We start from the raw sequence: 25043 nt of genomic DNA on the forward strand, positions 1-25043 counted from the left end.
CCGAATGAGTTTCGAATCTCCGTACATGAAACACCAAATTATAGAAAAAGTTTTTTCTAATAGCGGTCGTCCCCCGGCAGGCAATTGTAAATCGCCAAGTGTATTTCTGACATGAAAAAAATCCTCATAAAAATATCTGCCGTTCAAAGTCAGCTTAAAAACTGTAGGTCGCTCCATTTGAGGAACAATATCAAGACTCGCACAACAAATAGAAGGTGGAACTCGGCCAACCACCCAAAAAGGGTGTAAGTATACTATTATATAAGGGTTTATATATACAGGGTCCGCCATATAACTTTACGGAATTAAAAATGATATAAAAAGAAACTACTCAATATTTTTCCCAACTGTTTTTTATTTTGAAGTACAATCCTTCCGGTTAATGATGGAACACAACTTCATTCATATGGCTGCCTCGGCTAGCCATGCTCCATCCCATACGATCGGTCCAATTTTTCAACACATTTGCGATTGTATGCGGCTGTATTTCAGCTATGACATCGCGTATGTTGGTCTTCAGGGCATCAATTGTTGCTGGTTTGTTGGCATAACACTGGTCTTTGACGGCATCCCAAATATAATAATCAAACGGCATCAAATCGCAGCTCCGAGGCGGCCAAACGATATCAGAATTTCGGCTGATAATGCGATCTTCGAAGACAGTGCGCAAAAGATTGTTCATAGCATTCGCTGTGTGGCAAGTAGCGCCATCATGTTGGAACCAAATGCCACCAATATCCTCCTCTTCAATTTCTCGGAACAAAAATTCGTTCAACATGGCCCGGTAACGCTCTCCATTGACGGTTACGGCCTCTCCTCGCTCATTTTCGAAGAAAAATGGACCAATGATGCCTCTCGACCAAAATCCGCACCAAACAGTGACTCGTTGTGAATGCATCGGCTTTTTTTGGTTTTTTTTTTGGTTTGTTAATAAGCAACCCAGTTTCTCTTACTTTTTTCGTAAAGTAACGCACATACGCTTCAATCGGTGCTTTTCTTCTTCTCATTGCCGTACATAATTTTCGTACACATTCTGCAACATTACCATGATTTTCAAAGTAATGTCGCAATATTTCCCAGCGTTCTTTGAGCGTATACAGAACCATTTTCGTTCAGCGGAAGAATACAACTAATTTTCTGTCAAATCAGATGACAGTTAAATGTTACCATTCTTCAAATAATACCTTGCTCAAATCCGTTACGATAGATGGCGGGCCCTGTATATATTACTTTACCCACCCCTTTTCTACTTTTAACCTTATTAAATTTGAAAAAGTTTCCTTTGTATCTTTGCACAACGAAAGCATTAGCCTAATCAAACCCTTCTGTGGCATCACAAACGTTTGTGTTATACCATAAAAAATTTGACATAATTACTGATAAAAACGCGCACAGAACGAATGGTAATTTGAGTTGGAATGTCTACTCAATTTCTCTACTGCAAAATACCCTCCATAAAAGCTACTTTTCGTTCCTCATTTACACGCAGATAAGCGGCTACACATTTCTAAATGTACACATGTTAAATTCTATTGCACACTTTTAGGCGCATATGCCGATAAGCAGCCCCTACATACATACATGATTATATTTGCTGAGAGCTAAAAAGCCTCACGAAAATTTCTATAAAAAACATCGAAAAGGCCCCAACATCAAATTCATTATCTACTTTTAGAGCATCGAGAAATCCCCAATTTAATTCCACTGCGTATAATTCGTATACATTTTTAAAATGGCATAAACATTAATTTATTTAAATTTTTTTCTACCATTTACAATTGAAATTGACCGCTTTAAAGCGCGTGAGAATGTTTCGTTTCACTCAACATTGCCTCCCGCATATTGCCCTCGATCGTCCCTCTCAGTTTTCGCCCAGCGGGTTTCCGCATAAATGAATATCGTGCGCGGATTCGATGCCGGAAAGTTGCTCCAGTGAGCTGTTTTTTTTTTAATTTCAGTTTACATTCCAGCAGCGCGTAAATCATCGTTATTTTATACAAAAACAACAAGTAAAACTTTTTACGTTTATCATACAGAAGTTTTGTTTTTTTTTGCTATTGCAGTCCAGAAGTTGTCTCTTTGTTGCTTTGTTGACTGCGGTTTACCCTCAATTATCCACCTCCGCTGCCAAGAGTCATTGCCACTTAGGTGTAGTGTCTGGGAATTTAATTTATCAAAAATATTATATTAAATATTTTTTTATAAACTTATGAAATAAATGGAGAGCGGAAGAGTTGTTGTAGGTGATTCGTTGATTTTTAATAGGCCTAATTGAGTGAAATATCTTTCGTTTGGTGGAAAAACGACGAACAAAAAAAAAATGTTCGAGGTAAGTATGCAGAAATGTCCTCCAGCTGTTCTTTTATGCTGTGTAAAAAATTGGGAAAAGTGGCGATATATGTATATGTATTATGAGTAGCTCGTAAAGTGGAAAAGTGTTTTTACTTTTACCGGTACAGTATAAATACATATGTTTTGCAACATTATAAGAGGTGGAAATGTTTCCATATGAAAGAATAGTTTTCGAGATATTTGCCCATTAGTTAGTGCTTCCTGCCTTTCGAAGGTCAAGACGACACACTTTAAAGTCGCTTTTCTCGAAACTATGTTTTCGAAATCGGCGTTGGCCACTGCACCACTCGATGAGTTTTATACATCTTATGGAACTCCTGCCTCTGCTGGCCCTCTCATATTAGACGAATTTATTATTATTTAAAAAATAAGTTAAAAGAAAAAAATTAAAAACTAGTGCTCGATCGAAGGATTTTTGCTTTCATTGAAAACTTCAATTTTCTGTATGTTTAAATAAATTATGTGTAAGCTTTTAGAAGCCGTCCATTAGTAAATTTCTAGATTACACTAAAGAAAATTCTTTATTTGTGTGATTTTAAGTGAATCAATTCAAGGTTATGATGGTTATGCGAAGAAGCACTTGTAAGGGAGGGGTTTAACACTAGGTTTACGGACGATTCTTATTTACCTATAAAGTAAAAAAATCGATTTATTCAAGTTAACTTCAAATTGAACCATATTTGCTTTCACGTTTAAATAAAGTATCAATAAATAAAAAGTCCTTTAAAAACATCATGAATATAATCGCAATAACACTAACGGGTGGGTAATCTTACTTATTCAGTACATTTTTACAGGTATATTCAGCTTTGCCTGTACGTTTTATCCAAACCACTTTTTTGAGCCAGCGGGATGCTTGTAAAGGAAATATTTGTTGTTATATTTTTGTTTCGATCTAAATATGGTTGTGAGCTTCGGGTTTCATCTTTCTCCAAATCACTGAATCTTAAAATTTCTGTAAATTTATCTCTGTTCAATGTGTTTCGGAAGAAAGGGGGGCCCCATTCTTTCTACCTTAGATAGGAAACTTTCAACGATCTCTCTTCATATGCGCCCCAAGCATACATAACTCCTATAAAACTTCATAATTCCGCAATTGTGATTGTTCAGGCTGTTTTCAAAACACGACGCGCCTCGGTTTCAGTGCACTCTTTTATGTGTTGCATGATATGCTTGTCAATTATCAAATCGAAAGGGCTAAGCATGCAACCCATCGTAATACTTCTTTTGGCATGGAACGTAGGCCTGGTTTCAATTTTCCCCATAGTTTCCCGTTGGTTGCAATTACGCTTTCACCCGCTACATTTTGGGATGTATTGGGAAAGTTCGTCCTATCAGCATTTTCTTGCTCCGACGGACTGTATCTAAATTTTCCTTTTCACTATCTGAAGATAATTCTGTCCATCCACTTTTAACAGATTGTGTATTCTCGGAACGATCCTCAGTCGAGGATTGTATCCAATATCTTATTAAATCCAGGAGTTATCATGATCACTAGGAAAAGGGGATCGGTCAACAGAAAAACACAATAAGCGGATAATCTCTACAAGAGCCGAAACATTTTTTGCACTATCTTTCTGAAACGTTTGTACGCTGTAATGTAGCATTCATACTTAGGATCTTTTCTGGTTCTTTAGTTCTTTTCGACGAAACGAATTGGTTTTGGAAAGATATGAGGATAATGTTCCGTAAATCAAGTGTTAAGAAAATTAAATTTATAATTTTTTTTTAATAAGTCAAAGATTATATGACAACTCTATTATTAGCGTTATAAAATAAATGAAATTACTGTAGAAAACAAGCTATGAAAAACACGGTTATTTTCTTGCCCTTTACTAAAAAAAACCTTATTCTAACAACTCCCCTTACTTACTTACTCACCCTCTTCCTAGTATAACTTTCGCTAAATTTCTTCTAATCAACCCAATTTTTCTTTACTTTTCTTTCAGAATACATCACCGCTCTGGGAAGATTTTGTTACCAAGGCCACGAAGTTGCATCAATGCTTACGGTAAGTACATACATACATGCATACATACATACATGCATAAATACATACAAGCATAAATACATACATGTGTGCATATAAGTCAGCTAAATACATATGTAAGTTGCTGTTGCTCCCTCAAATCGCTTCTGCTTAGCAATTTTTGAAATGTTACGGGGTTTCTGTCCTCAATTCGTTTATGGTGCAGTTAATCAGTTCAAATGCTTGATTTAAAAACAAACAATTGACAAAAGAGTATACAAAAATTCAATATTAAGCGACATTCGTACTCGTATTTGTGCAGATACAAAGAACTCGTATACCGAACTGGAAGGCGATAGTTAGGCTGTCGCGAGGAGCATAAAGCTTTTTTTTTGGCCTAAGAATGTTTATGCTATCATTAGACTTATTGAAACTGCTGGCCGATTTTCTGTATAAAGAAGGGAAAAGGTATCTCCTTCTGAAAAAAATAGTGATTGGTCTTGTGGTAAATTAATCTCGAATGTTTGTACAACCATAACTCTTCTTGATTTCTTATGATGCTGTAAATAGAAGCGAATGTTATTGCAGCCAAATATGGCAATCCTAGAAATGATTGAACCTCGGTTGCTAAATATTTACATATACCTTTGGGAATTATTAATATGTTTCAAACAAGTATTTGGATTCAGTTCATCTGTGCAAATTGTGGCATAAAGGCATACAGTCACCGATGTATGCAACAGTATATATATATTTATATATATATATATATATGTAATTGGCGCGAACACCCTTTTTGGGTGTTTGGCCGAGCTCCTCCTCCTATTTGTGGTGTGCGCCATTGCCTGCCGAGGTGCGACCGCTATTAGACAACACTTTTTTTTTTCTTCATTTTTCGCCTTTTACCGAGATTCGAACCTACGTTCTCTCTGAATTCCGAATGGTAGTCACGCACCAACCCATTCGGCCACGGCGGCCGCAACTATTCGTCCAAAATGAAGATTCATCCGTGAAAATTACGTTTGCCCAATTCCGTGCTGAGCTTGCCTTAGCCCGTGCTACTCTTTTCACTATGAGACGTAAAACTTCACTAAACTTCTTTTCACTTCTGCATGTAAACGTCCTCGAGTCTTGTCTTTGGATAAGATAACACCACTTTTGCTTAAAAGTGATTCAGCTTCACGCAACGATAAGTTCGGTTTTGTCACAAGCAGATTCATGATCTTCTAATCTTGCTTTGGAGAGGTATTTTTTGGTCGTCGTCAACGTTTTAAACTTCGTTGTGCCGTTGAGCCCATTTACTTATGAACGTCTTCGGCTTTTCCAAATATTTTGCTGCAGATTCGCGCGACATTTGTGTACCTGCAGGGTGTGTACATAGGAAATCGGTTTTCATGCACAGAACTAATTTTGTAAATACATTTTACGATTTTACATTTCTTACAAAACTAACAAATTTCACAACGAGTATTGCGAAAAGGATACGCCTTTTGAGCACCATTTAAATTTGGCACCTTAATCCCATGTCGATGGGTCCACTATATAACGCCAACAGAAAATTAGAAACATTTTCTAAGCTTTCACTAAACATATCCGAAAATTTTTTTGAAATTTTTTTGTTTTAATAATATTTTGTCATAAACAAATGGTATGAAATATGCAGCGTGCAGTAGTTTCATAAGAAATTCATGATTTCTCAACGAATTGGCCGGAAACGAACAACCCATCGACATGGGATTAGGGTTTATACCACGAGCCGTAAGACAACGCGAAAAGACATTAGTTTGTTGAAGGTCAAGCTCAAGTTGAGTCCAAATAATGCCAAAAATGCATAATAAGTCTCGATTTTGCTTAAATTTCATACTCGAGTTGAACTTTTATTTTGACAGTAGAGTTAACTCTCCACGCCAAACTTAGTGCAAAACAAAACACAATTGTAAGGGAGAATGGGGAGTTGTGAGACGAGTTTTGTTTTTGGACCCGTACTACTCAAAATCTTAATATTCTGCATATGTCAACGATGGAATCTTTAGTCAATGAATACTGGAAGCTATTGGTATGGCCTATTTAACAAAACTACAATTTTCCTTAAAATTAAAATTGTATATAATAATATAAAATATAATACAAAATACAAAAATGTGGGGAGTTGTGAGACACCATGGTTTAAATAAAAAAAAATGACTTATTTTAGTTGTTAGTTCTTTATTAAGATGAAAAATAAAAAAGAAAAGACAATTGTTATAAAAAAGTGTATAAAAAATGCAATGCCATCAATCTGAAGATTCGCAGTGAGAACATGTATAATAACCAGTTCGTAAATTGGCACACTTTAGGTGCACAGCTCGATCGCATACATTGCAATGAATGGAATCTACGAAAAAGCGGAAAAACAATAAAAACTCAAATTTAACCAAAAATTTCATGATATATACACAAACAATGCATGAATATTGCGAGGTACTTATGAAAGATGCGTTAAAACGTCGAAAAAAACGGTGTCTCACAACTCCCCACATTTGTTGTCTTACAACTCCCCAAATCGTTTTTTTTTTATAAATGGCCGCGTAGTCATAAACACATCGAACGTTCATGCCCAAGTGAATGTGTAAATTCAAAGCTAATAGGACAATTAATAATTTGTATATATTAACATTTGCAATTTGCTTCAACAACTGATCAAATGTATCGCAAAACAAATGATGAAAAAAACTTACCGAGAAATTCCAAAACACAGTAACTGGAGAGACGCGTAGAATGCGTGTAAATATGACCAATGCTAGCTGAAAAGTGAGATCGCATCGAGAACACTTGTTGACACTTAAAATCGAATGTAAACAAATGAATAATGCCGAAAGGTAACAATGTCTCACAACTCCCTGTGTCTCACAACTCCCCATTTTCCCCTACTAAATTTGAACTTTGATTAAAAATCTGATTTTTCCTTTTTGCTTTTAGAAAACCTCTTAGTTCTCGTTATTTCAATCAACCGAACGTTATGTTTTTATTACCGGGGTTGCTTTGTCGTCCTTATTAATTGTTTTAACGCGTGAATAACATACTTTGCACTCAGTCGCTGAAATAAGATAGAAATTCAAGAAAAAGGTATTCGGGTATTTTCTTCTGAAAAGTTTTTTCTTTATGAAATTATTTATTTTTCGTAAATATTTGCGTAAATATCCTCGCGACAATAGCAGTTGACTGACTTCTCAGTATTTTTAATAAATGTGTTATGTTGTATTATTATATATTGTATATTTTTTCGTTGTTGTCCAACAACAGAAGCAGTTTGACCGCGAACTTAAAATCGCAAAACAATTTCGCATTTAATGAAAAATACAGATTTGTGGCTAAAAGTGTAAAAGAAATTAACCAAAACATTTGAGAGCAGCAAAGCAATTTCAGATTTTATACTGCCATTGGCACATACATGCATACATACATACATATTCTCAAATTTAATTTAATGCTTTTTATATCTGTTTATTTGTAGTGCCGCCATTCAGGCAATCGCCGCATATTTGGATGCGTTCCAAAAAATCGCAGACGCAGCAACAAATTCAAGAGGTAAGTTCAAACCCCCAACGCACATAAAATCATTGCATACATACATACATAAATATGTATACTTGCCAACTCATGCGTGCACACATACAAACAACTGTACAAACGTAAAGGCATAAGAAATTAGAAGTAAACAGTGCGAAAGTCAAGTTTTTCCATTTTATTTGGGAATCTGCTTCTTCGTGAAAGCGATTCAAATACACACACATGTTGCACAATTACGCAACAATGTTGCTGCCCTCATCCGACCATCTGCCGCTAAACATGTTGCGGCATCATGCTGTTTATTGCCAGCAAATAAACGGAGTTGAACCATTTACTGTCCGCTACTTTCCGCTTTCCACCGATTTGATGCGGGCGCTTCATCGCCGGTTTCTGCACACTTGCAGAATTTATTTATGGGATATTTATTTACTCTGTGGCAAGTTGTTGAATTGTATTGAAGAAATCTCAGCGTTCCAAGAAGCCACTGTTAGCTACTCAAATGTCTGTCATCGTCTGAAATGGGCGTTGCTATTGACATTTACTGGCAAGGCTGACTGGCTGTGCGATGCCTGTTGATCGAAGGGAAGTGCATACGTACATATCCCATAGCCAGACCACTATGAATTTCTAAATATACAGTAAAAGTGTTTTATGGCTCTTTGGCCTGTTAAATGTCTTCAACTTTTTACAACTACCGGATCCTCTTACTTATCCTCGTAACAAATGTAGGATTTAAACATCGAAACTTTGTGAAAGTTGAATTAAAAAAAATCGTTCAGAAATGGTCTGCAACGGTAAAGACACCCTTTTAGTAAACTTTTTCCTCGCAATCGGACGAATTCACATTTGTAATTGAATTTCACTAACGGATCTCTCGTCTGCATTGGTTCAAACGAGCTTGTGCTGTTTTAGTTTTTCAGACTTCCCCTTCGTTAGATTTCTGAGTGCACATAAAGTGGGCTTAAATGTCGCCAACCCGTCAACAATTTTATGGTGAACCCTTCAAATGCTTTTTACCACCCGTCGGCTCTATGAAAAAGTAACAAATACTGCAATACGTCGTAAAATCAGCTCGTCTCTCCTCTTCCCTCCTCATTATGTATGCTGTACATATGTATTACAATATATTATATACATATTAAGCTTAAATGTTTAGTAATGAAATATTTTCCCCCTTTTTTTGCTTGGTTCATATTTGCTCTCTGTGAAGGGTGGAAATTTACTTAAATGGTGGTCAAGCTGTTTGCCGATATTATTTGTCATAGTGTTAATTGCCGTTTGGTTTAGGTGCGATTGTTTCTTCGCATTACGGTTTTCAGTATTCTTAACGCTGGTGTACCCTCTGGTAACTAAAATTTCGTACTTTTGGGAAAAAACGCATTCGATGCCTTTAAAGTGAAAATCAGTTTCGGCCTTGTACATTTGAGTGGCTGAGTTATTGTTAAGACAAAGTTAAGATTTAGCATTCCGCCAAACATTTCTTTTTGTTTGACTAAATTGAAAGTTGAAAAATAAATAGCATTAGGGAAACCCAATACCTATTCAAAATCCTGTTTTGACTGCTTTAGACCCTAGTGTCTTCTGCGCTGCCTGACTCTCAGCGAAGTTATTTATATTTTCAGCTCAACTCTGGTCTTCCCGTTTCTTCTTTGGCTTTCCATCTCTTATTCTTTCCTAGTCGGAAACTGTATAAATTTGTATAGGAGATTCTTTGATTCCTTATTTGTGCTCAAGTCAGCTTTGAACCCTTAAGTCCTTTTTTTATCTCATCCGAAATGGCAAAAGGCTTCTGCATGTTGGATCTCACTTGCCTGAGGGACTCTATAGTGTCTGAGCCATAAATTAAGACTTGCGGCAGACACTGCCTGAGTGGGATAAATAATCTTTGATACACCGGTTGATGCTGGTTTCTTTGTACCTCTCCAATTACTTTACCCGGGTATTCAGAGTGTCGGGTATAGAGGCCACCGTAGCCCAATGGGTTGGTGCGTAGGTTCGAATGTCCCTGCATGAACATCAAAATGATGGGAAAAGTTTTTCTAATATGGCAATGGCAAACCTCCGAGTACATTTTTGCCACGAAAAAGTTGCTCATACAAAATATCTACCGTTCGGAGTCGGCTTTAAACTGTAGGTTTCTCCATTTGTGGAAAAACACCAAAACGCACACCACAAATAGGAGTAGGATCTCGGCCAAACACCCAAAAAGGGTGTAAGCAGAATTATGTGTATATAATATGGCAACGCTGCTAGCAATTTGAACAAATTACACAACTTCGAAAATCCCTATATACTCCTCATATTGGGCAACGTCATCTTGCATAGCCATTTTAGTTTTGCGGGGATACCAAAAAACGCTGTAATGAGTGACACAAAAAAAGTGAAGCCTCAGTCAATTTGGTGGTCTTATGAAAAAATATATGAAATTAAAACCTAAAGTAGTTAAAAAATATTCGAAGCAGAAAAACGTGTTGTCGTTACAGAATAATTTACTCAATCCACAAGTATTTATTTTATAATAAACATTCAACTGGCTACAAACTACAATAATCGATTTAAGTTTTCTTATTATTTTCGATCTCTGCTCGCTGGACAATTAAAAGTGCCACAAAAACTGGATCAGCAACACATTTGCGGTAATTGATCAGCAATAAGCAGCAACCAACAACTGGCCCATTGTAGCCACATTTTTTCTACTTCCAGGTGCTGCCGTAGTTGTTGTTGTTGCTGCGTATACTATGTAATCGGTTTTGTTTGTCGATTGTCGCCAATGACCGGCAGCAATTTACATACTTGCATAGTAAAAACTCGCTATTTTGCGACACCACCCTCCTGCTTCCCTCCCAAACACAACTCCAGCCAATCCATCGTTTTGCACCAAGTACCGCTCATTTATTTGTTTGGCCACTCCGCAGTTGACATATGTTTGGATGCAGCTAAACTCTCCGGTAGTGTCGTGGTCGCCGTTAAATGGGGGCAGTTGCAACGGTAAAGGCAATAACAACGAGAACAATACAATCGCAATGACAACATTAGCCGCCGACACTGCCGCCGCAGCCGTTGGAAGTTGCATTTGTGCCGCCGTGGCAGTAGCATGAACGGTGACGGCAATGTGCAGGAAGACCGGTTGCTGGCCGAGTGTTGTCTGCACCAGCCGGGTGCAAAAAGAAAAAATTACTAAAAATAAATAGAAAACACACCTTGCGGGTCTTTCTCATTTCATATGCTCTTTGTTCCTTGGTTGGTTGTTGTTGGTCAAAATAGCAGAAGTTGCATGAGTGCATGCTGCATTAAGGTTGCTACCAAAATAAGCCTAGACAATATGGCGTGTGGCGTTGCGGCACTGTAGCGATATTTTTGATGTCATATTCTCGTTGTGTTTTGGAGTTGTGTCTTTTATAGAGGCTATGGAGGATGAACTCTTATTTATGCAACAGGCGTTGTTTTGTAACAATTGATGGTATTTCATCAACCCCCTTTGCTGTGGTGTCGCGCAAGGAAGTATCGTGGGACCGCTCTTATTTGTGTGATTGATTGTGATGATATCAAAAGTGCTTTCTAATTTCCTAAATTTTTACCTTATTCAATGGCGTTAAAATCTTCTCAGTGATCAAGGCTCAAGAGAATGTCATTAATCTTCAAAGCGATAAGGATAGGCTTTACTTTTGGTGCCAGAAATCATTTTTTTCGCTGAACTTGTCCAAGTGCTTTCAAACGTCTTACTCGAAAATATCTAACATTGTGTGTTCCCAAGTACTAAGCATATCGGCTTATGACCTTCAGTGTGAGATTAAGACCCTGGCCTTGTTTTTGATAACAAATTTTCTAAGACTGACGCTACTTTTGGTATCTCGTGTTTTGATGGGAAAAAATACCGTTCAAGCGAGCAATGACATGAAAAGTGTTATGGGAACTCCACTCCACCAGAAACAACAATAAACAATGGTATGTTGATTTCAAAGGTGGTCGTAGAGACACCGAACACCGATGATGCCCAACGCAGTGGACGTCCAAATGAGGCGATAGCACCAGAAAACATCAAAAAAATCCAAAAAATCGTTTTTAATGATCGAAAAGTGAAGCTGCGTAAGTTAACTGACATCGTAAAGATATCAGGAGAGTGTGAAGTGTTGGCGTTATATTGCATGAAGTTTTGACTATGACCAAGCTCTGTACAAAGTGGGTGCCGCGTTTACACCCATAAACGTGCTGATGATTCTGAGCAATGACAAAACTACATGAATTGAACTTCGAATTGCCCCACATCTACCATATTCGCCAAATTTGGCTCCCAGCGACTACTGGCTGTTCGCAGACCTAAACAAAATGCTCGTTCGAAAGATAAGGCAAAAGATAAATCGTTCTACAAAAGTGGTATTGAAATGTTAGAGCGGCGCTGGACTGATTGCGTTGTTCTTGATGGAAATTTCGAAAAACGTGTTTTCTTTGTTAGGCCCATGTTTTGTTTTCATTATTATTTATATTATTATTATTATAAATAAATAAAATAGTGATTGAAATTAATAGACTTAAATATATAAATAAATAAACAAATTTATTAAATGTTATCTGAGCAGAAAAATATGCAAACCATAAAAATACAAAAAAAGGAAAATGCTGAGCATGAAATTTCCTTATATTCTGAATGCTGAAACTGAATTATACTATAAGTTGTATAAAATATTGGTATCTTAATGCCGCTGTAAATATGTATGTACGTACTCGTATACACACCAACCGTATGACTTCACCCATTATTCATTTTCCAATCTAAAACAAGTTAGTCTAGTTTCATGGAGAATTTGCATTTGACGCCAATTCGCTAGCAATCTTTCTCCATGATATCGTGGGAATAAGGATGGAGTGGAAAGTGTGTTAAGTTTTTATTTCTTTTTTTTTTATGAGCAACGTTTATAAATTATCCGGCTCATAATTTACTCGTATGAAGTCGTTAAATACCAAAAGCATGCGCCATATACATTTACGAGGCTAAAATGCCTTTTTCGAGCATAGTCTCCTTCTAGCTAAATACACTTCAATCAAAATTTCTTTAAATTCTGTATGCCCAGCAAATAGTATGGGTTCTCGAAGCGTTCAAAATAGGGATTTGTTTAATCGTCGGCCTCTTCCTTCAGCCCAAATATTTTATCGTCAGAGCTTTTCTTTACGAAAAAGGAAGCATATATATATATCAAAGGTTATCGCGATTTACCGCTAGAAGTCCACTGACGCGCTTGTTTCCAGGATTCTGATGTGTTGTGATGAATCCGTGTTTCGTCCACTGTTATGAGCATCACAAGAACTCGTTCGGATTGTGATTGAAATTAGCTTAACTTTCCTTTGAGTTCTCGAAGGGTTTTATTTGTTGTGAGTAAAACGGAAATCATTGATCCTTAGCCTAGGTGTCAAACCTATAGCTCTTGAAGTTCGTGCACCTTCACTCGCTGATTGATGAATATCATAAAAAAAAAATACTTCTGTTAGGTGTTTGGCGCATCTCCAACTCCTATTTGTGGTGTGCATCTTGATGTTGTTTCACAAATGGACGGGCCTACAAGCCGATATCGAACGGCAAATTGTTTTTATGAGGAGCTTTTCGATGGCAGAAATACACTCGGAGGTTTGTCATTGTCCGCCGAGGGGCGACCGCTATTAGAAAAAACTTTTTCTATCACTTTGGTGTTTCATCAATATCATACCTAAGATTTTTGCAATATTTGTTGTGTGGTGACCTTCTTTTGATGACTACAATGTTTGAGATTACCTTTACACAGATACGGCCGGACCGAAATTGAGTAAACCAGTGTTGAATGGTTTCTCTCGATGGCGAAGAGTCCCAGTCAGTTTCTTTAATTTTTCCAAAAACGCTTGTGGGTACCTGATCAAATGGTTGTCAAAACAAAAAAGGAATTCGTAGATTTCTCAGAAAATTATTTTAAATTCTGTTGAGAGACAATTCTTTACAAGAAAAATGTTGAATTTGATGTGGGAACGCCATGTGTTCTACTGTCATATGGAATCGTTACGAAGGCCAGAGTGGGCTTTAATTGTATTTCCATTTAATTTTGTTTTGGAACTATTCCTACTTAATGGCGTATTTCTGTCAGTCTAGGCGAACAATAATTTTAAAAGTTTTCTATTTAGATATTAAAAAAAAATGGAATTTTTATGGAAAGTTTCAATCTTATTCATTTATCTTGCAGGAGCTTCCAAGGAAATTGGTACAGCCTTAACTCGTGTCTGTCTTCGGCACAAAGCTGTCGAATCGCGTCTGAAGACATTTACAACAGCAATAATGGACTGTCTTGTACAGCCACTGCAAGTGAGTGAAGCCTTTTGTAAATCATTATCATGGGAATATCATTTAAGCACTTCTTTTGCATTTTCAGGATAAACTAGAAGACTGGAAGCGCTCAGTGATTACCATTGACAAGGAACATGCCAAAGAGTATAAACGATGTCGCACCGAACTGAAAAAGCGTTCTAGCGACACCTTACGTCTGCAGAAGAAGGCACGCAAAGGTCAGTCGGACTCCATACAATCGCTCATGGATTCGCATATGCAAGATGTGACCTTGCGGCGCGCTGAACTGGAGGAGGTCGAAAAGAAGTCGCTGCGTTCGGCAATGATCGAAGAGCGTTTGCGATACTGTACGTTTGTGGACATGCTGCAGCCGGTAGTGAAGGAGGAATGCGAAGTAATGTCCGAGTTGGGACATTTGCAGGTAAATAGCGGAGTGGCAATCTAAATAATCCGATAGTTTGACATATATAATATTCTTAATTTATTGCATAATAGGAAGCAATGGATTCGATTGCTATTGTAACGAAAGACCCCAGCGTGTTGCCGCAAGCATCCGAGGAGCTTATACATGACACAAAAGCTACAATGACACTATATCCCGAGTCTCCGGGTGCCGGTTCGGGTTCCCAAGGCGGTTGCTCCAATTCATTGGGTTCACGCAAAAGTTCCGTTTGTTCCATTAGCTCCATGAACAGCAGCGGTTCAAGCAATTCACCGGGACACCACCACTATCCACGTTCGCTATCGCAGGTTAGTAATAACTAACGGGATAGGGAGATTTAAAGAGGGGACGAAATGACATGGTGGCAGGTCTCTGGGAAATGTCAATGTTACGCTTTAGTGAAATTTCATTTTAATTTCTTTGAGCAGATTTTTTGTGATCAAACTGATATATTATATGATTTTTACGTTTTATGTTTATACTTCGGTTTTTGTGCATTATTCGTTTATTTTGTGTTTTCTCTACTTCAATCGTAGTTAATTTCGCCTGCAATACGCTTGAAACCTGGTGAATCCAGTGATAGTGGCTTTTGCTCATCGCCAGCGCTAACCACACAGGTTTTTATTTTTATATTAATTACTTTTTATATTCAGTAAAACAATATTTTGGTTTGCTGTATTTTGTTTTTTTTTTTTTTTTTGTACTTTCTTATGACTTTTGTGCTTTAAATTGCTTCAGTAAAATATTTTTTAACAAATTAGTTTGTTGTTTTTACTAATTTCGATTTGCTTTATAAGGCTTCCACTGCCAATAGTCAATCACACGCTGTTTCCACTTGGCCCCCACATTCCCAGGATGCCGTTCCTGTGTTGTTGCCACCTGCCGCCGATCGTCCACATACCATCTCAACCGCCTACGAGAAGGGGCATCAACGGCCACCCCTCACCGTTTATACGTTCCAGAATCCGGAGACCATATTGGAGGGAAGTGGTGGCAGCGGCAGTATACCGGGCACGCCAAATGGCACTAGCGGTGGCGCTGGATCTGGCGCCAATACACCATCCACCCAGAAGTCGCCAGCCGGTGCGTTAAGTCGACCACCTTTGCCTGTGGTAAGTTGCACCTTATATTTAAATGTGTGATTTTTCTTTTGTCTATGTATTTGTATTTGAGGTAATTAATTCTTGTTGTTATTTGAATGTGTTACAATGTGACATCAGAAACCAACACGTGCGGTAAGTTTAGGAAGTACTTTTTTCCAACTTAGAATCCAAATCAAATCCGCACCTAAAATTTCATTATCGCTAGCCCAATTAATTAAAACTAAAAGGAATGAATTGTGTGAAATGCATGCCCCTATTTGAACATTTTGAATATCCTAAGAAATTTCAATCAAAAAGAAAACCATAACAAGAAATAGTTTTAGAATATATATGTATATATGTAGACGTATGTCAGTTACAGTTAGATGAAAAAAACGCACGTTAGCTTATGCTAAAGTTTCAATGTTGACATTTCGATACTATTGAAACTCGATACTTCGAAGTCAATCGATTTTGGTAACTTCTCTTGCACTATTTTGTCGAATGCTTTATTTGTTTTCAAGTGGAGATTTCAGTTGCAGTATAAACTTCACATGCCTGTTTTTTCTTTTTAATGTTAAATGGGAGAAATTAATTTTGAAATTATTAAGAATTTTTTCGGAAAATGGCGATATCACAGCAAAAGATCGATTACACTATCAACAAGCTATCCCAATCATATTCAGCGTAACTAAAAATCATTTAAAAATATTATATAATATAAGTTTGGAGAAAAAGGAATCCATTATTTTCTTGGCTGTAGTGATCGAGATATCTCGTAAGATATCGATCAAACAATTTAAAGTTTATGCTCGTTGTCAAGGTGGCATTTCGTAGTAAAAACATTCTTTAACTGTTTTTTGTTTGTTCCATTCAGCTGTGAGCTACAGGGTGTTAACAATGGAAGTCAACAAATGGAAAATTCGGTACACTTTACAGTTTTTATTTGTTAAAGGCGAAAATGCAAGCCAGGCCGCTGAAATTGTAAATGGTGTTTATGGAGCAATTTCGGTTCCATCGATTCCGGTCACACATTTTTGATGTTAAAGAAAATGCCGATAATGTCGAAATAATCGACCGGCATGTTGGTAGTCGTAGCATCGCCCAGAAGCTAAAGATCGACAATAAAAGAATTTTAAACTATTTGCGCAAAAATTATGGATTTCATTTTGCCCCAAACTAATATATTCGTTTGCTTATGGGATTCTCCAATTAATTAGAGATGCATCAAAAATATAGATATTATGAGGTTAGAAATATATTTTAAAACAACATTGCGGCTTTTTTTGCCCGCTAGTGTACAAAAATATATAAAAAAATATGATCGACTGATCGGCATTAAATTTAATCAATAGGCCCGGGGTTTGTAACCTCAAAAGCCAACTTTACTCGATTTGGGATTGCACATAAAATCTCTATGTTAGGAGTATTATTATGTATATACGTATGTGGAAAATTCAGTGAAATTTCCCACATCCCACGAGTAAGAAATAAAATTTGTTTTAAATAAATATAGTTAGATTGGCGGCCGCCGTAGTCGAATGGGTTGGTGCGTGATTACCATTCGGAATTCACAGAGAGGTCGTTTTATTATTATTATTATTTTTTTTTTTAATATAGTTAGAAAGTATAAAACTTTCTGAAATAATTTAGATGCCTATTGTACTTAAGTAGGCCTCAAACCCAGAACGGACTGAGTTGCTATCACACCCAAGCCTTCCGCCTTAAATAATCGTATATTATATATTATAAAATAAGATTTTTCGACTCGAGGTTTTGTTAGTTGGATGGACTTTCGGCGGCTAGTATCACTTTTTTTACAGAAAAGAAATTGCTATTAGTATTAAACAGAAACTCGAACTTGCTTATTCAACAACGCTTGTATGTATAGAGAGGAATCCCCTAAATACGAAGATCTTGTTTTAATGAGTCTGCTAGAGTCCAAAGGTCTTAATATTGATAAATTGTGCTACGAATGGTTTGTAAAGGCACGGAATAAAGGCATTCCTTTGTCATACACACTTATAAGGAGCAAAGCTAAAGAAATTTGAATGATACTCAATTACGATGGTTTTAGTGCATCATCCATCAAAATGATGTCAAAAGTTTTACGGAAAAGGTACCATATTTGATTGAAGGATATGATTCGCTAGACATTTATAATGCAGATGAGACTGGCATTACCCGATAAAACATTTGCATTAAAAGGTGAAAAATGTAAATGATTTGGAAAATTTTAATACTGAAGGGTTAACTGTTTCCCAAGAATCGTTGGGCATCTCGTCTGAAGATGAAATAGAAAATGAGATTGACGACAAGTTAACTTCTTATAAAGAGGCTTATTTAGCTATAAGAAAACTAAAAGCTAAAAAAAAACTAAAAAAACTTAAGTTAAATACATTAATTTAAATAAATTGTGAAAATCGAAGTAGTTCCTGCTTAGCAGACACGACAACTTTGCTGATTCTGTTTTTTTTGTTTGATACTACTGAGACAGTGGTTAGACGATAAATACCTACTCTGAAGCATGAATGAATTCACTAAATTTAGATTCCTTGCTCCTATAGAAATAAAACGAAAACTATTCCTCATTTAAATTTTCTGTTTCCCCAGTTAGCCGATTATGTATGAATATTTTAATGTCGATCAGATCAAATGCTAAAATATTATCATCTTTCACAAGACCCCATTAAAAAGAAATGTCAGGCATTTGTTCATTTCACTGTTAATTAATTTTTTTGCAGCGATGTTCCTCGCTGGAACGACCACTTTCGGCCAACAATAATCGCAGCACCAATAATCTCTTGCAGCGTCAGTGCCCATCCCCAATACCGGCTCATATAACGAAAGGTAAGCGAATACGTTCCCACTTCTTTGTGGTTTGTTTCAGTTTGTACCTGTTTGTACCTATTCTGTCTACCTTCATGTTTTGCTAATTGCCCAGAAATCCAACTTTACTAATTATCCTGTTTTTGTGCTCTTTATTTCCTTTTTTTACGCTTTACATATCCTAAAAACATACACAAACATATACGCTACGCCGCCGCTCTACACATGCTTTCAATGTCTTAATGTTGAAAAAAAAAAAAAAAAACACAAACAAATCACGCAAAAACCGCATAACAATACGTTGCGAGCAGAGCTATCAGCGCATCATGCACAACAGCAACATATGCAGCAACAGCAACAACAAAATCAAGTACAGCATCAATTGCAGACCTCTTCACAGCCACCCACTTATGTCAATATGTCTGAGCTGGCCAATATGGCGGCGTTGAAAGTTACCAACCAACCACAACAACAACGGCCAGTCGCTGCACTGCAACAACAACACTCCATCGATTCTATTTCCTCGCAGTTCTCGAACGATTCGAACGCTTCAGGGCAGCACCAATCGCCACAACAACAAAGTGTGATCGTCAGCAACAAGACACGTTCACATTCCGTTTCTTCTTCATCTGCGTCCTCGAATACACCCTCGCTGCACTCCCATCCCTCCATAGAGTCCGGTACAGTGGCCACACCACTTGTTGGCCAGACACCAACTCCGTCGAGCGGTAGTTCAACACCGCAAAACCATTATTCCCCATTGTTGACCAATTCGCCGTCGTCAACTGCGGCAGGCACACCAAGTGGTGGTAGCGTAACGAGCGGCATGTTGAGTGGTTTCGTGTATAACGTCAATTCACCGACACCACCACAAAGTGGCACAGCCTCAATCGACAGTGATGTGCTGAAAATCACCGAAGCCGATGGTGGTCAACCCCCACACCAGCCCACTAACGAATCTAACTCACAGCAACAACAACAACCCAACAATACCATAACCACTTCCATAAGTAATGCTACAACCACCAACTCCCAAAAAACACCCACCGAAATGCCGGAGCAAGAGCATTCGAACGCCACCAATTTAACATCTACCGTCATCGATACAGAATCACCGACTATTGTCGAGAACGACGAACGCTCGCGCGCTTCTGTGCTACAGAAAGCTTCTATGTTCGAGAAACAAGCAGCCGCCGCCGCAGCATCCACCGCAGCTGTCAGCACTGGACGCTCCAATACCGATTCCATACCGGGGATACGACGTGCACCGGAGGACGTTTACCGCGCAACAAATACTGGCAATCATTATCAGCAGCCACTGCAACAGCAACAACATCAGCATCAACAGCAACACTCGGAGCAACAGGATGTGGGTGAGTAGGCATGGCGTGAGGCGGCCTTCCAAGCTACTGTAGGCGCCAAAAAGAAAAAATATAATTTACTTACTGTTTGTACTAGTGAACACCACCTCAAGTGTATTTGTGCCTTCCACCCACCTTGCCACACATGCAACCCACATATATACCTATACAACCTGAATCGTGTCAGTCAAGTAAATTTTTCACACCAATTTGTACTCCAAACCCCAAAACTATTAAAGGTCATCTGTTTTGTCACAATTATTTTATATGTCCTGTGCGCCAAGCGGTTGATTCAAAAAATGAGCTGAAGAGTTTACATTAAGAAGATTTGAATTAAGCCTGAGTTACCACGCCAAAGTTAGATAAGTCCACAGCTGCAAGAATGTAAATTAATTGAAAAAAAGAATGGGCCTGTGACCGAATTCGCCTATATTTCTATGGACAGTCGTATTTAATTTAAGGCATGGTTTTCCTAGTTTAGTAAATGTCTTAACACGCGAAACCACATCGTCAAACTCGCCATGAACTTAAATTAGCCAACAAGAACAAGAACTAGAAAGACCACAATCGTCCTGGCTAAATACGATACAAAGGGACATACGAGAGCAACACCTTGATTATGTGACGACACAAGACAGAGGAACCTGGCGCATGAGGACAAGGAGGGGCAATGCAAAGAGAGAGAGAGGACATGTCTTAACAGTTATCCAGACCCAAGACAATTTTTAAATGTTTTTCGATTGATTCGAGAGAACCGTTCATTACTATTAATATTTCACTAAAATCATGCATGCAGAAGGCTCCGGCTAGCCTCAATGTTCGTATTTCTTTAAATCCCTCTTTAAATTTGAAACTTACTCCAATTGTACCTTCAAAAATGCAAAAAGTTGTTCTAAAGTGCAGCAACAACTTGTTAATAGCTTTTGTGGAATCAGTACGTCATTAAATAGCCCAATTGAATGTGAATCAATGAATGTCTTTGGTTGTCAGAATAAAAAGTTGCGTTAATTTCTCAAGTACTTACCCATAGATACAGACTAGATCAGACACCATCTGGACATCCGAGACCAAACCAAACCGAAAGGCGGATGGTTTCTATATTAAGGTATTCCGACCTCGCACACCATCTCGGCTATGGCGGCCGAAACTAGATTAGACGCATATTAAAATTCTTAATTCATTTTTCTCGCGGTGAATCGGAACTCACTTCTTATTACCTAAACTCACTTTTGAATCACTGCCTTGTGCACAAATATCTTGTTTAGCTTTACTTTTGTTAAAATTTGTTTCAATCAAAAACTACGACAAATTAATTGATTTTTCTTTGTTTTTCCTTATCCCGTTTTCTTTTTTCTTCCCCACTTTGTCCGACATATTCCATATTGTTTTTTGTTTTTACAATACAAAAACAATAAATGAAACAACAAACACACGAAACATCAATGCAACATAAAAACATACAAAACCAACCACAACAAATAAAAACCCCTTTCAATCTGCAAAATATTTGCCCTGTAAAAATTAACAAAAAAAAAATCTACTCTTACGGCCTTTTGCACTTTTTTTGCAAAAAAAAAATCAACAACAATGAACAAAATGTATATAAATTCACACACCAACACACGTATGCAATTCTGTGCCGCACAATACCAACAATTTCTACAATAAATAACCCAAAAACCGAACACCACCGACCCCGTTTTGTAGATAAAAGTTTTGAAGATTCGATCCAAGAATTAAATAATTTAATTGGCGAATTAGACTCGTTTCAACGCGAGATCGATGCAAGCAAGCGTTCAACAACAGCTACGCCAGTCACTACAGCCCCCACAGCATCAACCGGTGACAATGTCGGCGATAATGGCGGCGATCGCACCTTTCCGTTGGTCAGCACGAGCAGCAGCAGCGGCACAAGTACAGGCGTGGGTGACTACAATGATGTGGGAAACAATGGCAAAGCAGCAACAGCGCCAACAACGACAGAAGGAGGCAGCACTGGCATGTTAGCTCGCCTAACAGTGGTTTGCGCATCGCGTCCGCCCAAATCACCACAATGCAGCAGCAATCAAACAAGTGGCTGCGGCACTGATCTTTCCGATGCTACCTCCGATGACATTGCCGCGGATGTGGGCTCATTATCGAGCATAAATAACAATAACAACAATCGCAACACCAATGGCGGCAATAACAACGAACACAGCAAATGCGCCAGTAGCAGGGAAGGCTGTGTCAATGGCAATAATGGGCGCCCACTGCAGCAATACAATTCTGATTCGGAGCTGAGTCGTTGTTATGTAAGTGAAACGAGTTCGCTGGCGGGCGGCTACGAGAATCCGACATTCGAGCACTTCGCCACAACAGCGTCGTCGTCGTCGATAGCCGCCTCATCGGGCGTGGATGAGCCCGCCGATGTGGGCAGTGTTATCGGCGACAGTCGCTCGCTGATGGCTGTGTCATCGACAACAACAGCTGACGATTGCGTCTCGCACACATCGTACAACATAGACACTGGCAGCGATGGCGGCAGCAATGTTGTAGTCATCTACGATCACCAGATACCCATTACACCAGATATTGACTATGTCAAGCAGAATTCCGAGATTGTGGTGCTGCGCACAAAGGATCCGCTACAGCAACAGTTTGCGCGACAGGAGATGCGTGAATTGACACAGTTGCCGGCTAATCTGTGTGCGTCGTTTGATGCGGCGCCTGCTCTAGGAACGGGCATGATGTCCGCTCTGGCGCTGTCGTCAACGTCGTTGTCTAGTTCAGTGCCTACCTCGCCGCCGCACACCGCGACCGTGGCGCCTGCCAAACAGCGACTCTCCTCATTCCGTGCGTCCAGCGAACAACAATTGCAGCTGCTCGGTTGCGGCGAGCACAATAATAGCGGCAGCGAATTGTCACTATTGCGCGCACCCCATCAACATGTATACGCAGGTACGCCTCACACGCAGGAAGAAAGCATGGGAGGTAGTAGAAGGGTGGCGACACCAAATGCACACAACAGCGATACCATAATACGGCGCAAAGCAGCAATACCGCCCAAACCAAGTTTGAGTATTTTCAATGGCCAAGCGGCCGAAAATTTATTAGAGGCTAATAACGCGCGTAAGAGTAGTAGTAATAGAGGTAGTTGTCAAACGGCGGGGGATAGGCTATCGGCTACGGCCGCGCCTACACCACCACCACCGCTTTTGACGAAGGCTAATTTCAAGGCCGATTTAGATGCGCAAATTCGTAAGCAGAAATTGAAATTACAACTGCAACTACGCCAAGAGCTGTTGCAACAAAAAGAACAGCTGCTGCAAGAGCAACAACAATTACAACACCAATCACCCCAGTCAGCTGCCAATAACACAAATAGCCCAATATACCTCAGCAATCACAACCACAATCATAGCCAGAATTACTCCAATACCACCAACAACATCACTACCACCACCACAACGACAACCCCAACAGCTAATGGCAATCGATATAGCAGCGGAGCCAACAGCAACAGCAACAACAATAACAATAACTGTAATGCAATTAGCTTTAGCAAGCGCAGTTGTAGTACACCAATACCAAATTCAACACCAACAAATCCTATAACTACAACTGCATCTGCATCCGCATCCGCATCCCCTGCATCGAATCATTTGGCATTCGTAGTGAAAGCTGCATCATCCCATCTCACGACTACATCCGCATCCTCATCTACAGGGCCTCAGCTTGTCCATCAAAATGGTACTAAAAGTAGTAGTAGTAATAAAAACGTATCAGCATCTTCATGTGCATATCCTAAAACAAGTAAACAAAACCATTCTAATCGCTCTCATTATCAATTTCATGCGCTGAAATCACACAACAACACCAACCATATCGCCAACAATCTTCATGCCAATTCACGCCCCAATCGCTCTACATCCATGTCATCAACACATCATCTGTTGCCCGCAAATCGTGCCTCTCCATCTCCATCTTCATCCACTTTATCATACCGTTCGCCATTAATTCGCTCGTCGACTGATCGCGGTGTCAAATGCCAACCAACGTCACCATTACCTCCATCACAAACACCATTGAAATTGGAACAAAAAAAACAAAAACATCATACCCACAATGAAACTAAACATTCTTTATCATCATCGCCATCCCCATCATCAGTGTCAGTCTCTTCCTGTACCTATGCGTGTTCGTCTACTTGTGCGTCCACACCACCCATCCATACCCACCAATCAACAGCTTCCGCCACGGTCTCTGCTGCATTCGCATCCACCTCCAACATAAATTCCGCCATCGCCAAACCGAACATCACACCGAGACCGGCTTCGTTGTCGGGTTCGTTCGTTTGACTCTTTGACTTTCTTTGGTTTTTTGTTTTTGTTTTACTAATATTCGCTCACTTAACTTGTCTAATTTCTGGTGCTTTTTTGTTTGTCTGAATAACATTGGGATTTGTGTTTCTAATTTTCTAACTTCAAATTAACGCTACCATCTTAATTTCGACTGTTTTGTGTGTATCTAAAAAAAAGTGAGTTTATTTGAAAACGTTTTTTAAGCCTTAGGAAGTTGTGCATTTGAAAAATTTATAATTATTGAAATTGAAGTTAATCTAGGCAATTTTTATGCGAATTGTTTTTGGAAGTCTTGAAAAAATTACAAAAAATTTAGTTTTAAGGAAATAATATCAAAATGTTGAGTATTTGAGGTTTTGAAGCACCTGGTACGTTTTTTGTTTGGTTCTCTCCTCAAATGCCCACAATTCCGTTGGAGATAGTATGGAAGTATTTGGAAATTATGTTCAGCTTCTTTCAACTTATGTTGCTGAAGTTGTTCAAAAATATGTTTTTTTCTCGTACTGTCTAAATTTTTGATTATTTAAAGTTATTGACTTTGGTGTCGCTTCCTCAAAAAATAATCTTAATCAAAGCTGTGATAATCATTTAAATTTAATTATGAGAACACAAATATTTGGCTGTTGGTTTAATTTAATTTTAATTTTGTTAAATTTTTTTGAAATTTTTAAAACTTGATTTTTTAGTCTTTCATTTAATTTTCTTGGAATACCTCGGATTTAAACAACGGGAATTTGTGTGCTTGTTTCTTCTGAAAAATCAATTTAATTTGTTCTAAATATTTTAAATAAACTAAAAACTGTGTACGTTTT

At 38.4% G+C, this 25043-nt stretch overlaps 1 protein-coding gene across 10 annotated transcripts in view; it reads left to right on the forward strand.

Annotated features, from left to right (window-relative positions):
• Nucleotides 1-25043, forward strand: part of LOC128865694 (mucin-2) — a 146702-nt gene that overhangs the window by 103527 nt on the left and 18132 nt on the right. For 7 of the 10 annotated variants that reach the window (XM_054105964.1, XM_054105965.1, XM_054105966.1 and 4 more), the window contains exons 3-13: nucleotides 4302-4363; nucleotides 7815-7888; nucleotides 14074-14192; nucleotides 14260-14595; nucleotides 14670-14924; nucleotides 15153-15233; nucleotides 15414-15728; nucleotides 18443-18548; nucleotides 18839-19900; nucleotides 21596-23620; nucleotides 24041-24214. In XM_054105964.1, the coding sequence (XP_053961939.1) occupies nucleotides 4302-4363; nucleotides 7815-7888; nucleotides 14074-14192; nucleotides 14260-14595; nucleotides 14670-14924; nucleotides 15153-15233; nucleotides 15414-15728; nucleotides 18443-18548; nucleotides 18839-19900; nucleotides 21596-23620; nucleotides 24041-24214 (4609 nt within the window). Of the gene's footprint in view, nucleotides 1-4301; nucleotides 4364-7814; nucleotides 7889-14073; nucleotides 14193-14259; nucleotides 14596-14669; nucleotides 14925-15152; nucleotides 15234-15413; nucleotides 15729-18442; nucleotides 18549-18838; nucleotides 19901-21595; nucleotides 24215-25043 lie in introns of all 10 variants that reach the window. The other 3 variants (XM_054105962.1, XM_054105970.1, XM_054105972.1) reach the window with 3 other exon arrangements.

This window comes from Anastrepha ludens, chromosome 6 (assembly GCF_028408465.1).
Source record: "Anastrepha ludens isolate Willacy chromosome 6, idAnaLude1.1, whole genome shotgun sequence".
In the NCBI taxonomy this organism is placed as follows: domain Eukaryota; kingdom Metazoa; phylum Arthropoda; class Insecta; order Diptera; family Tephritidae; genus Anastrepha; species Anastrepha ludens.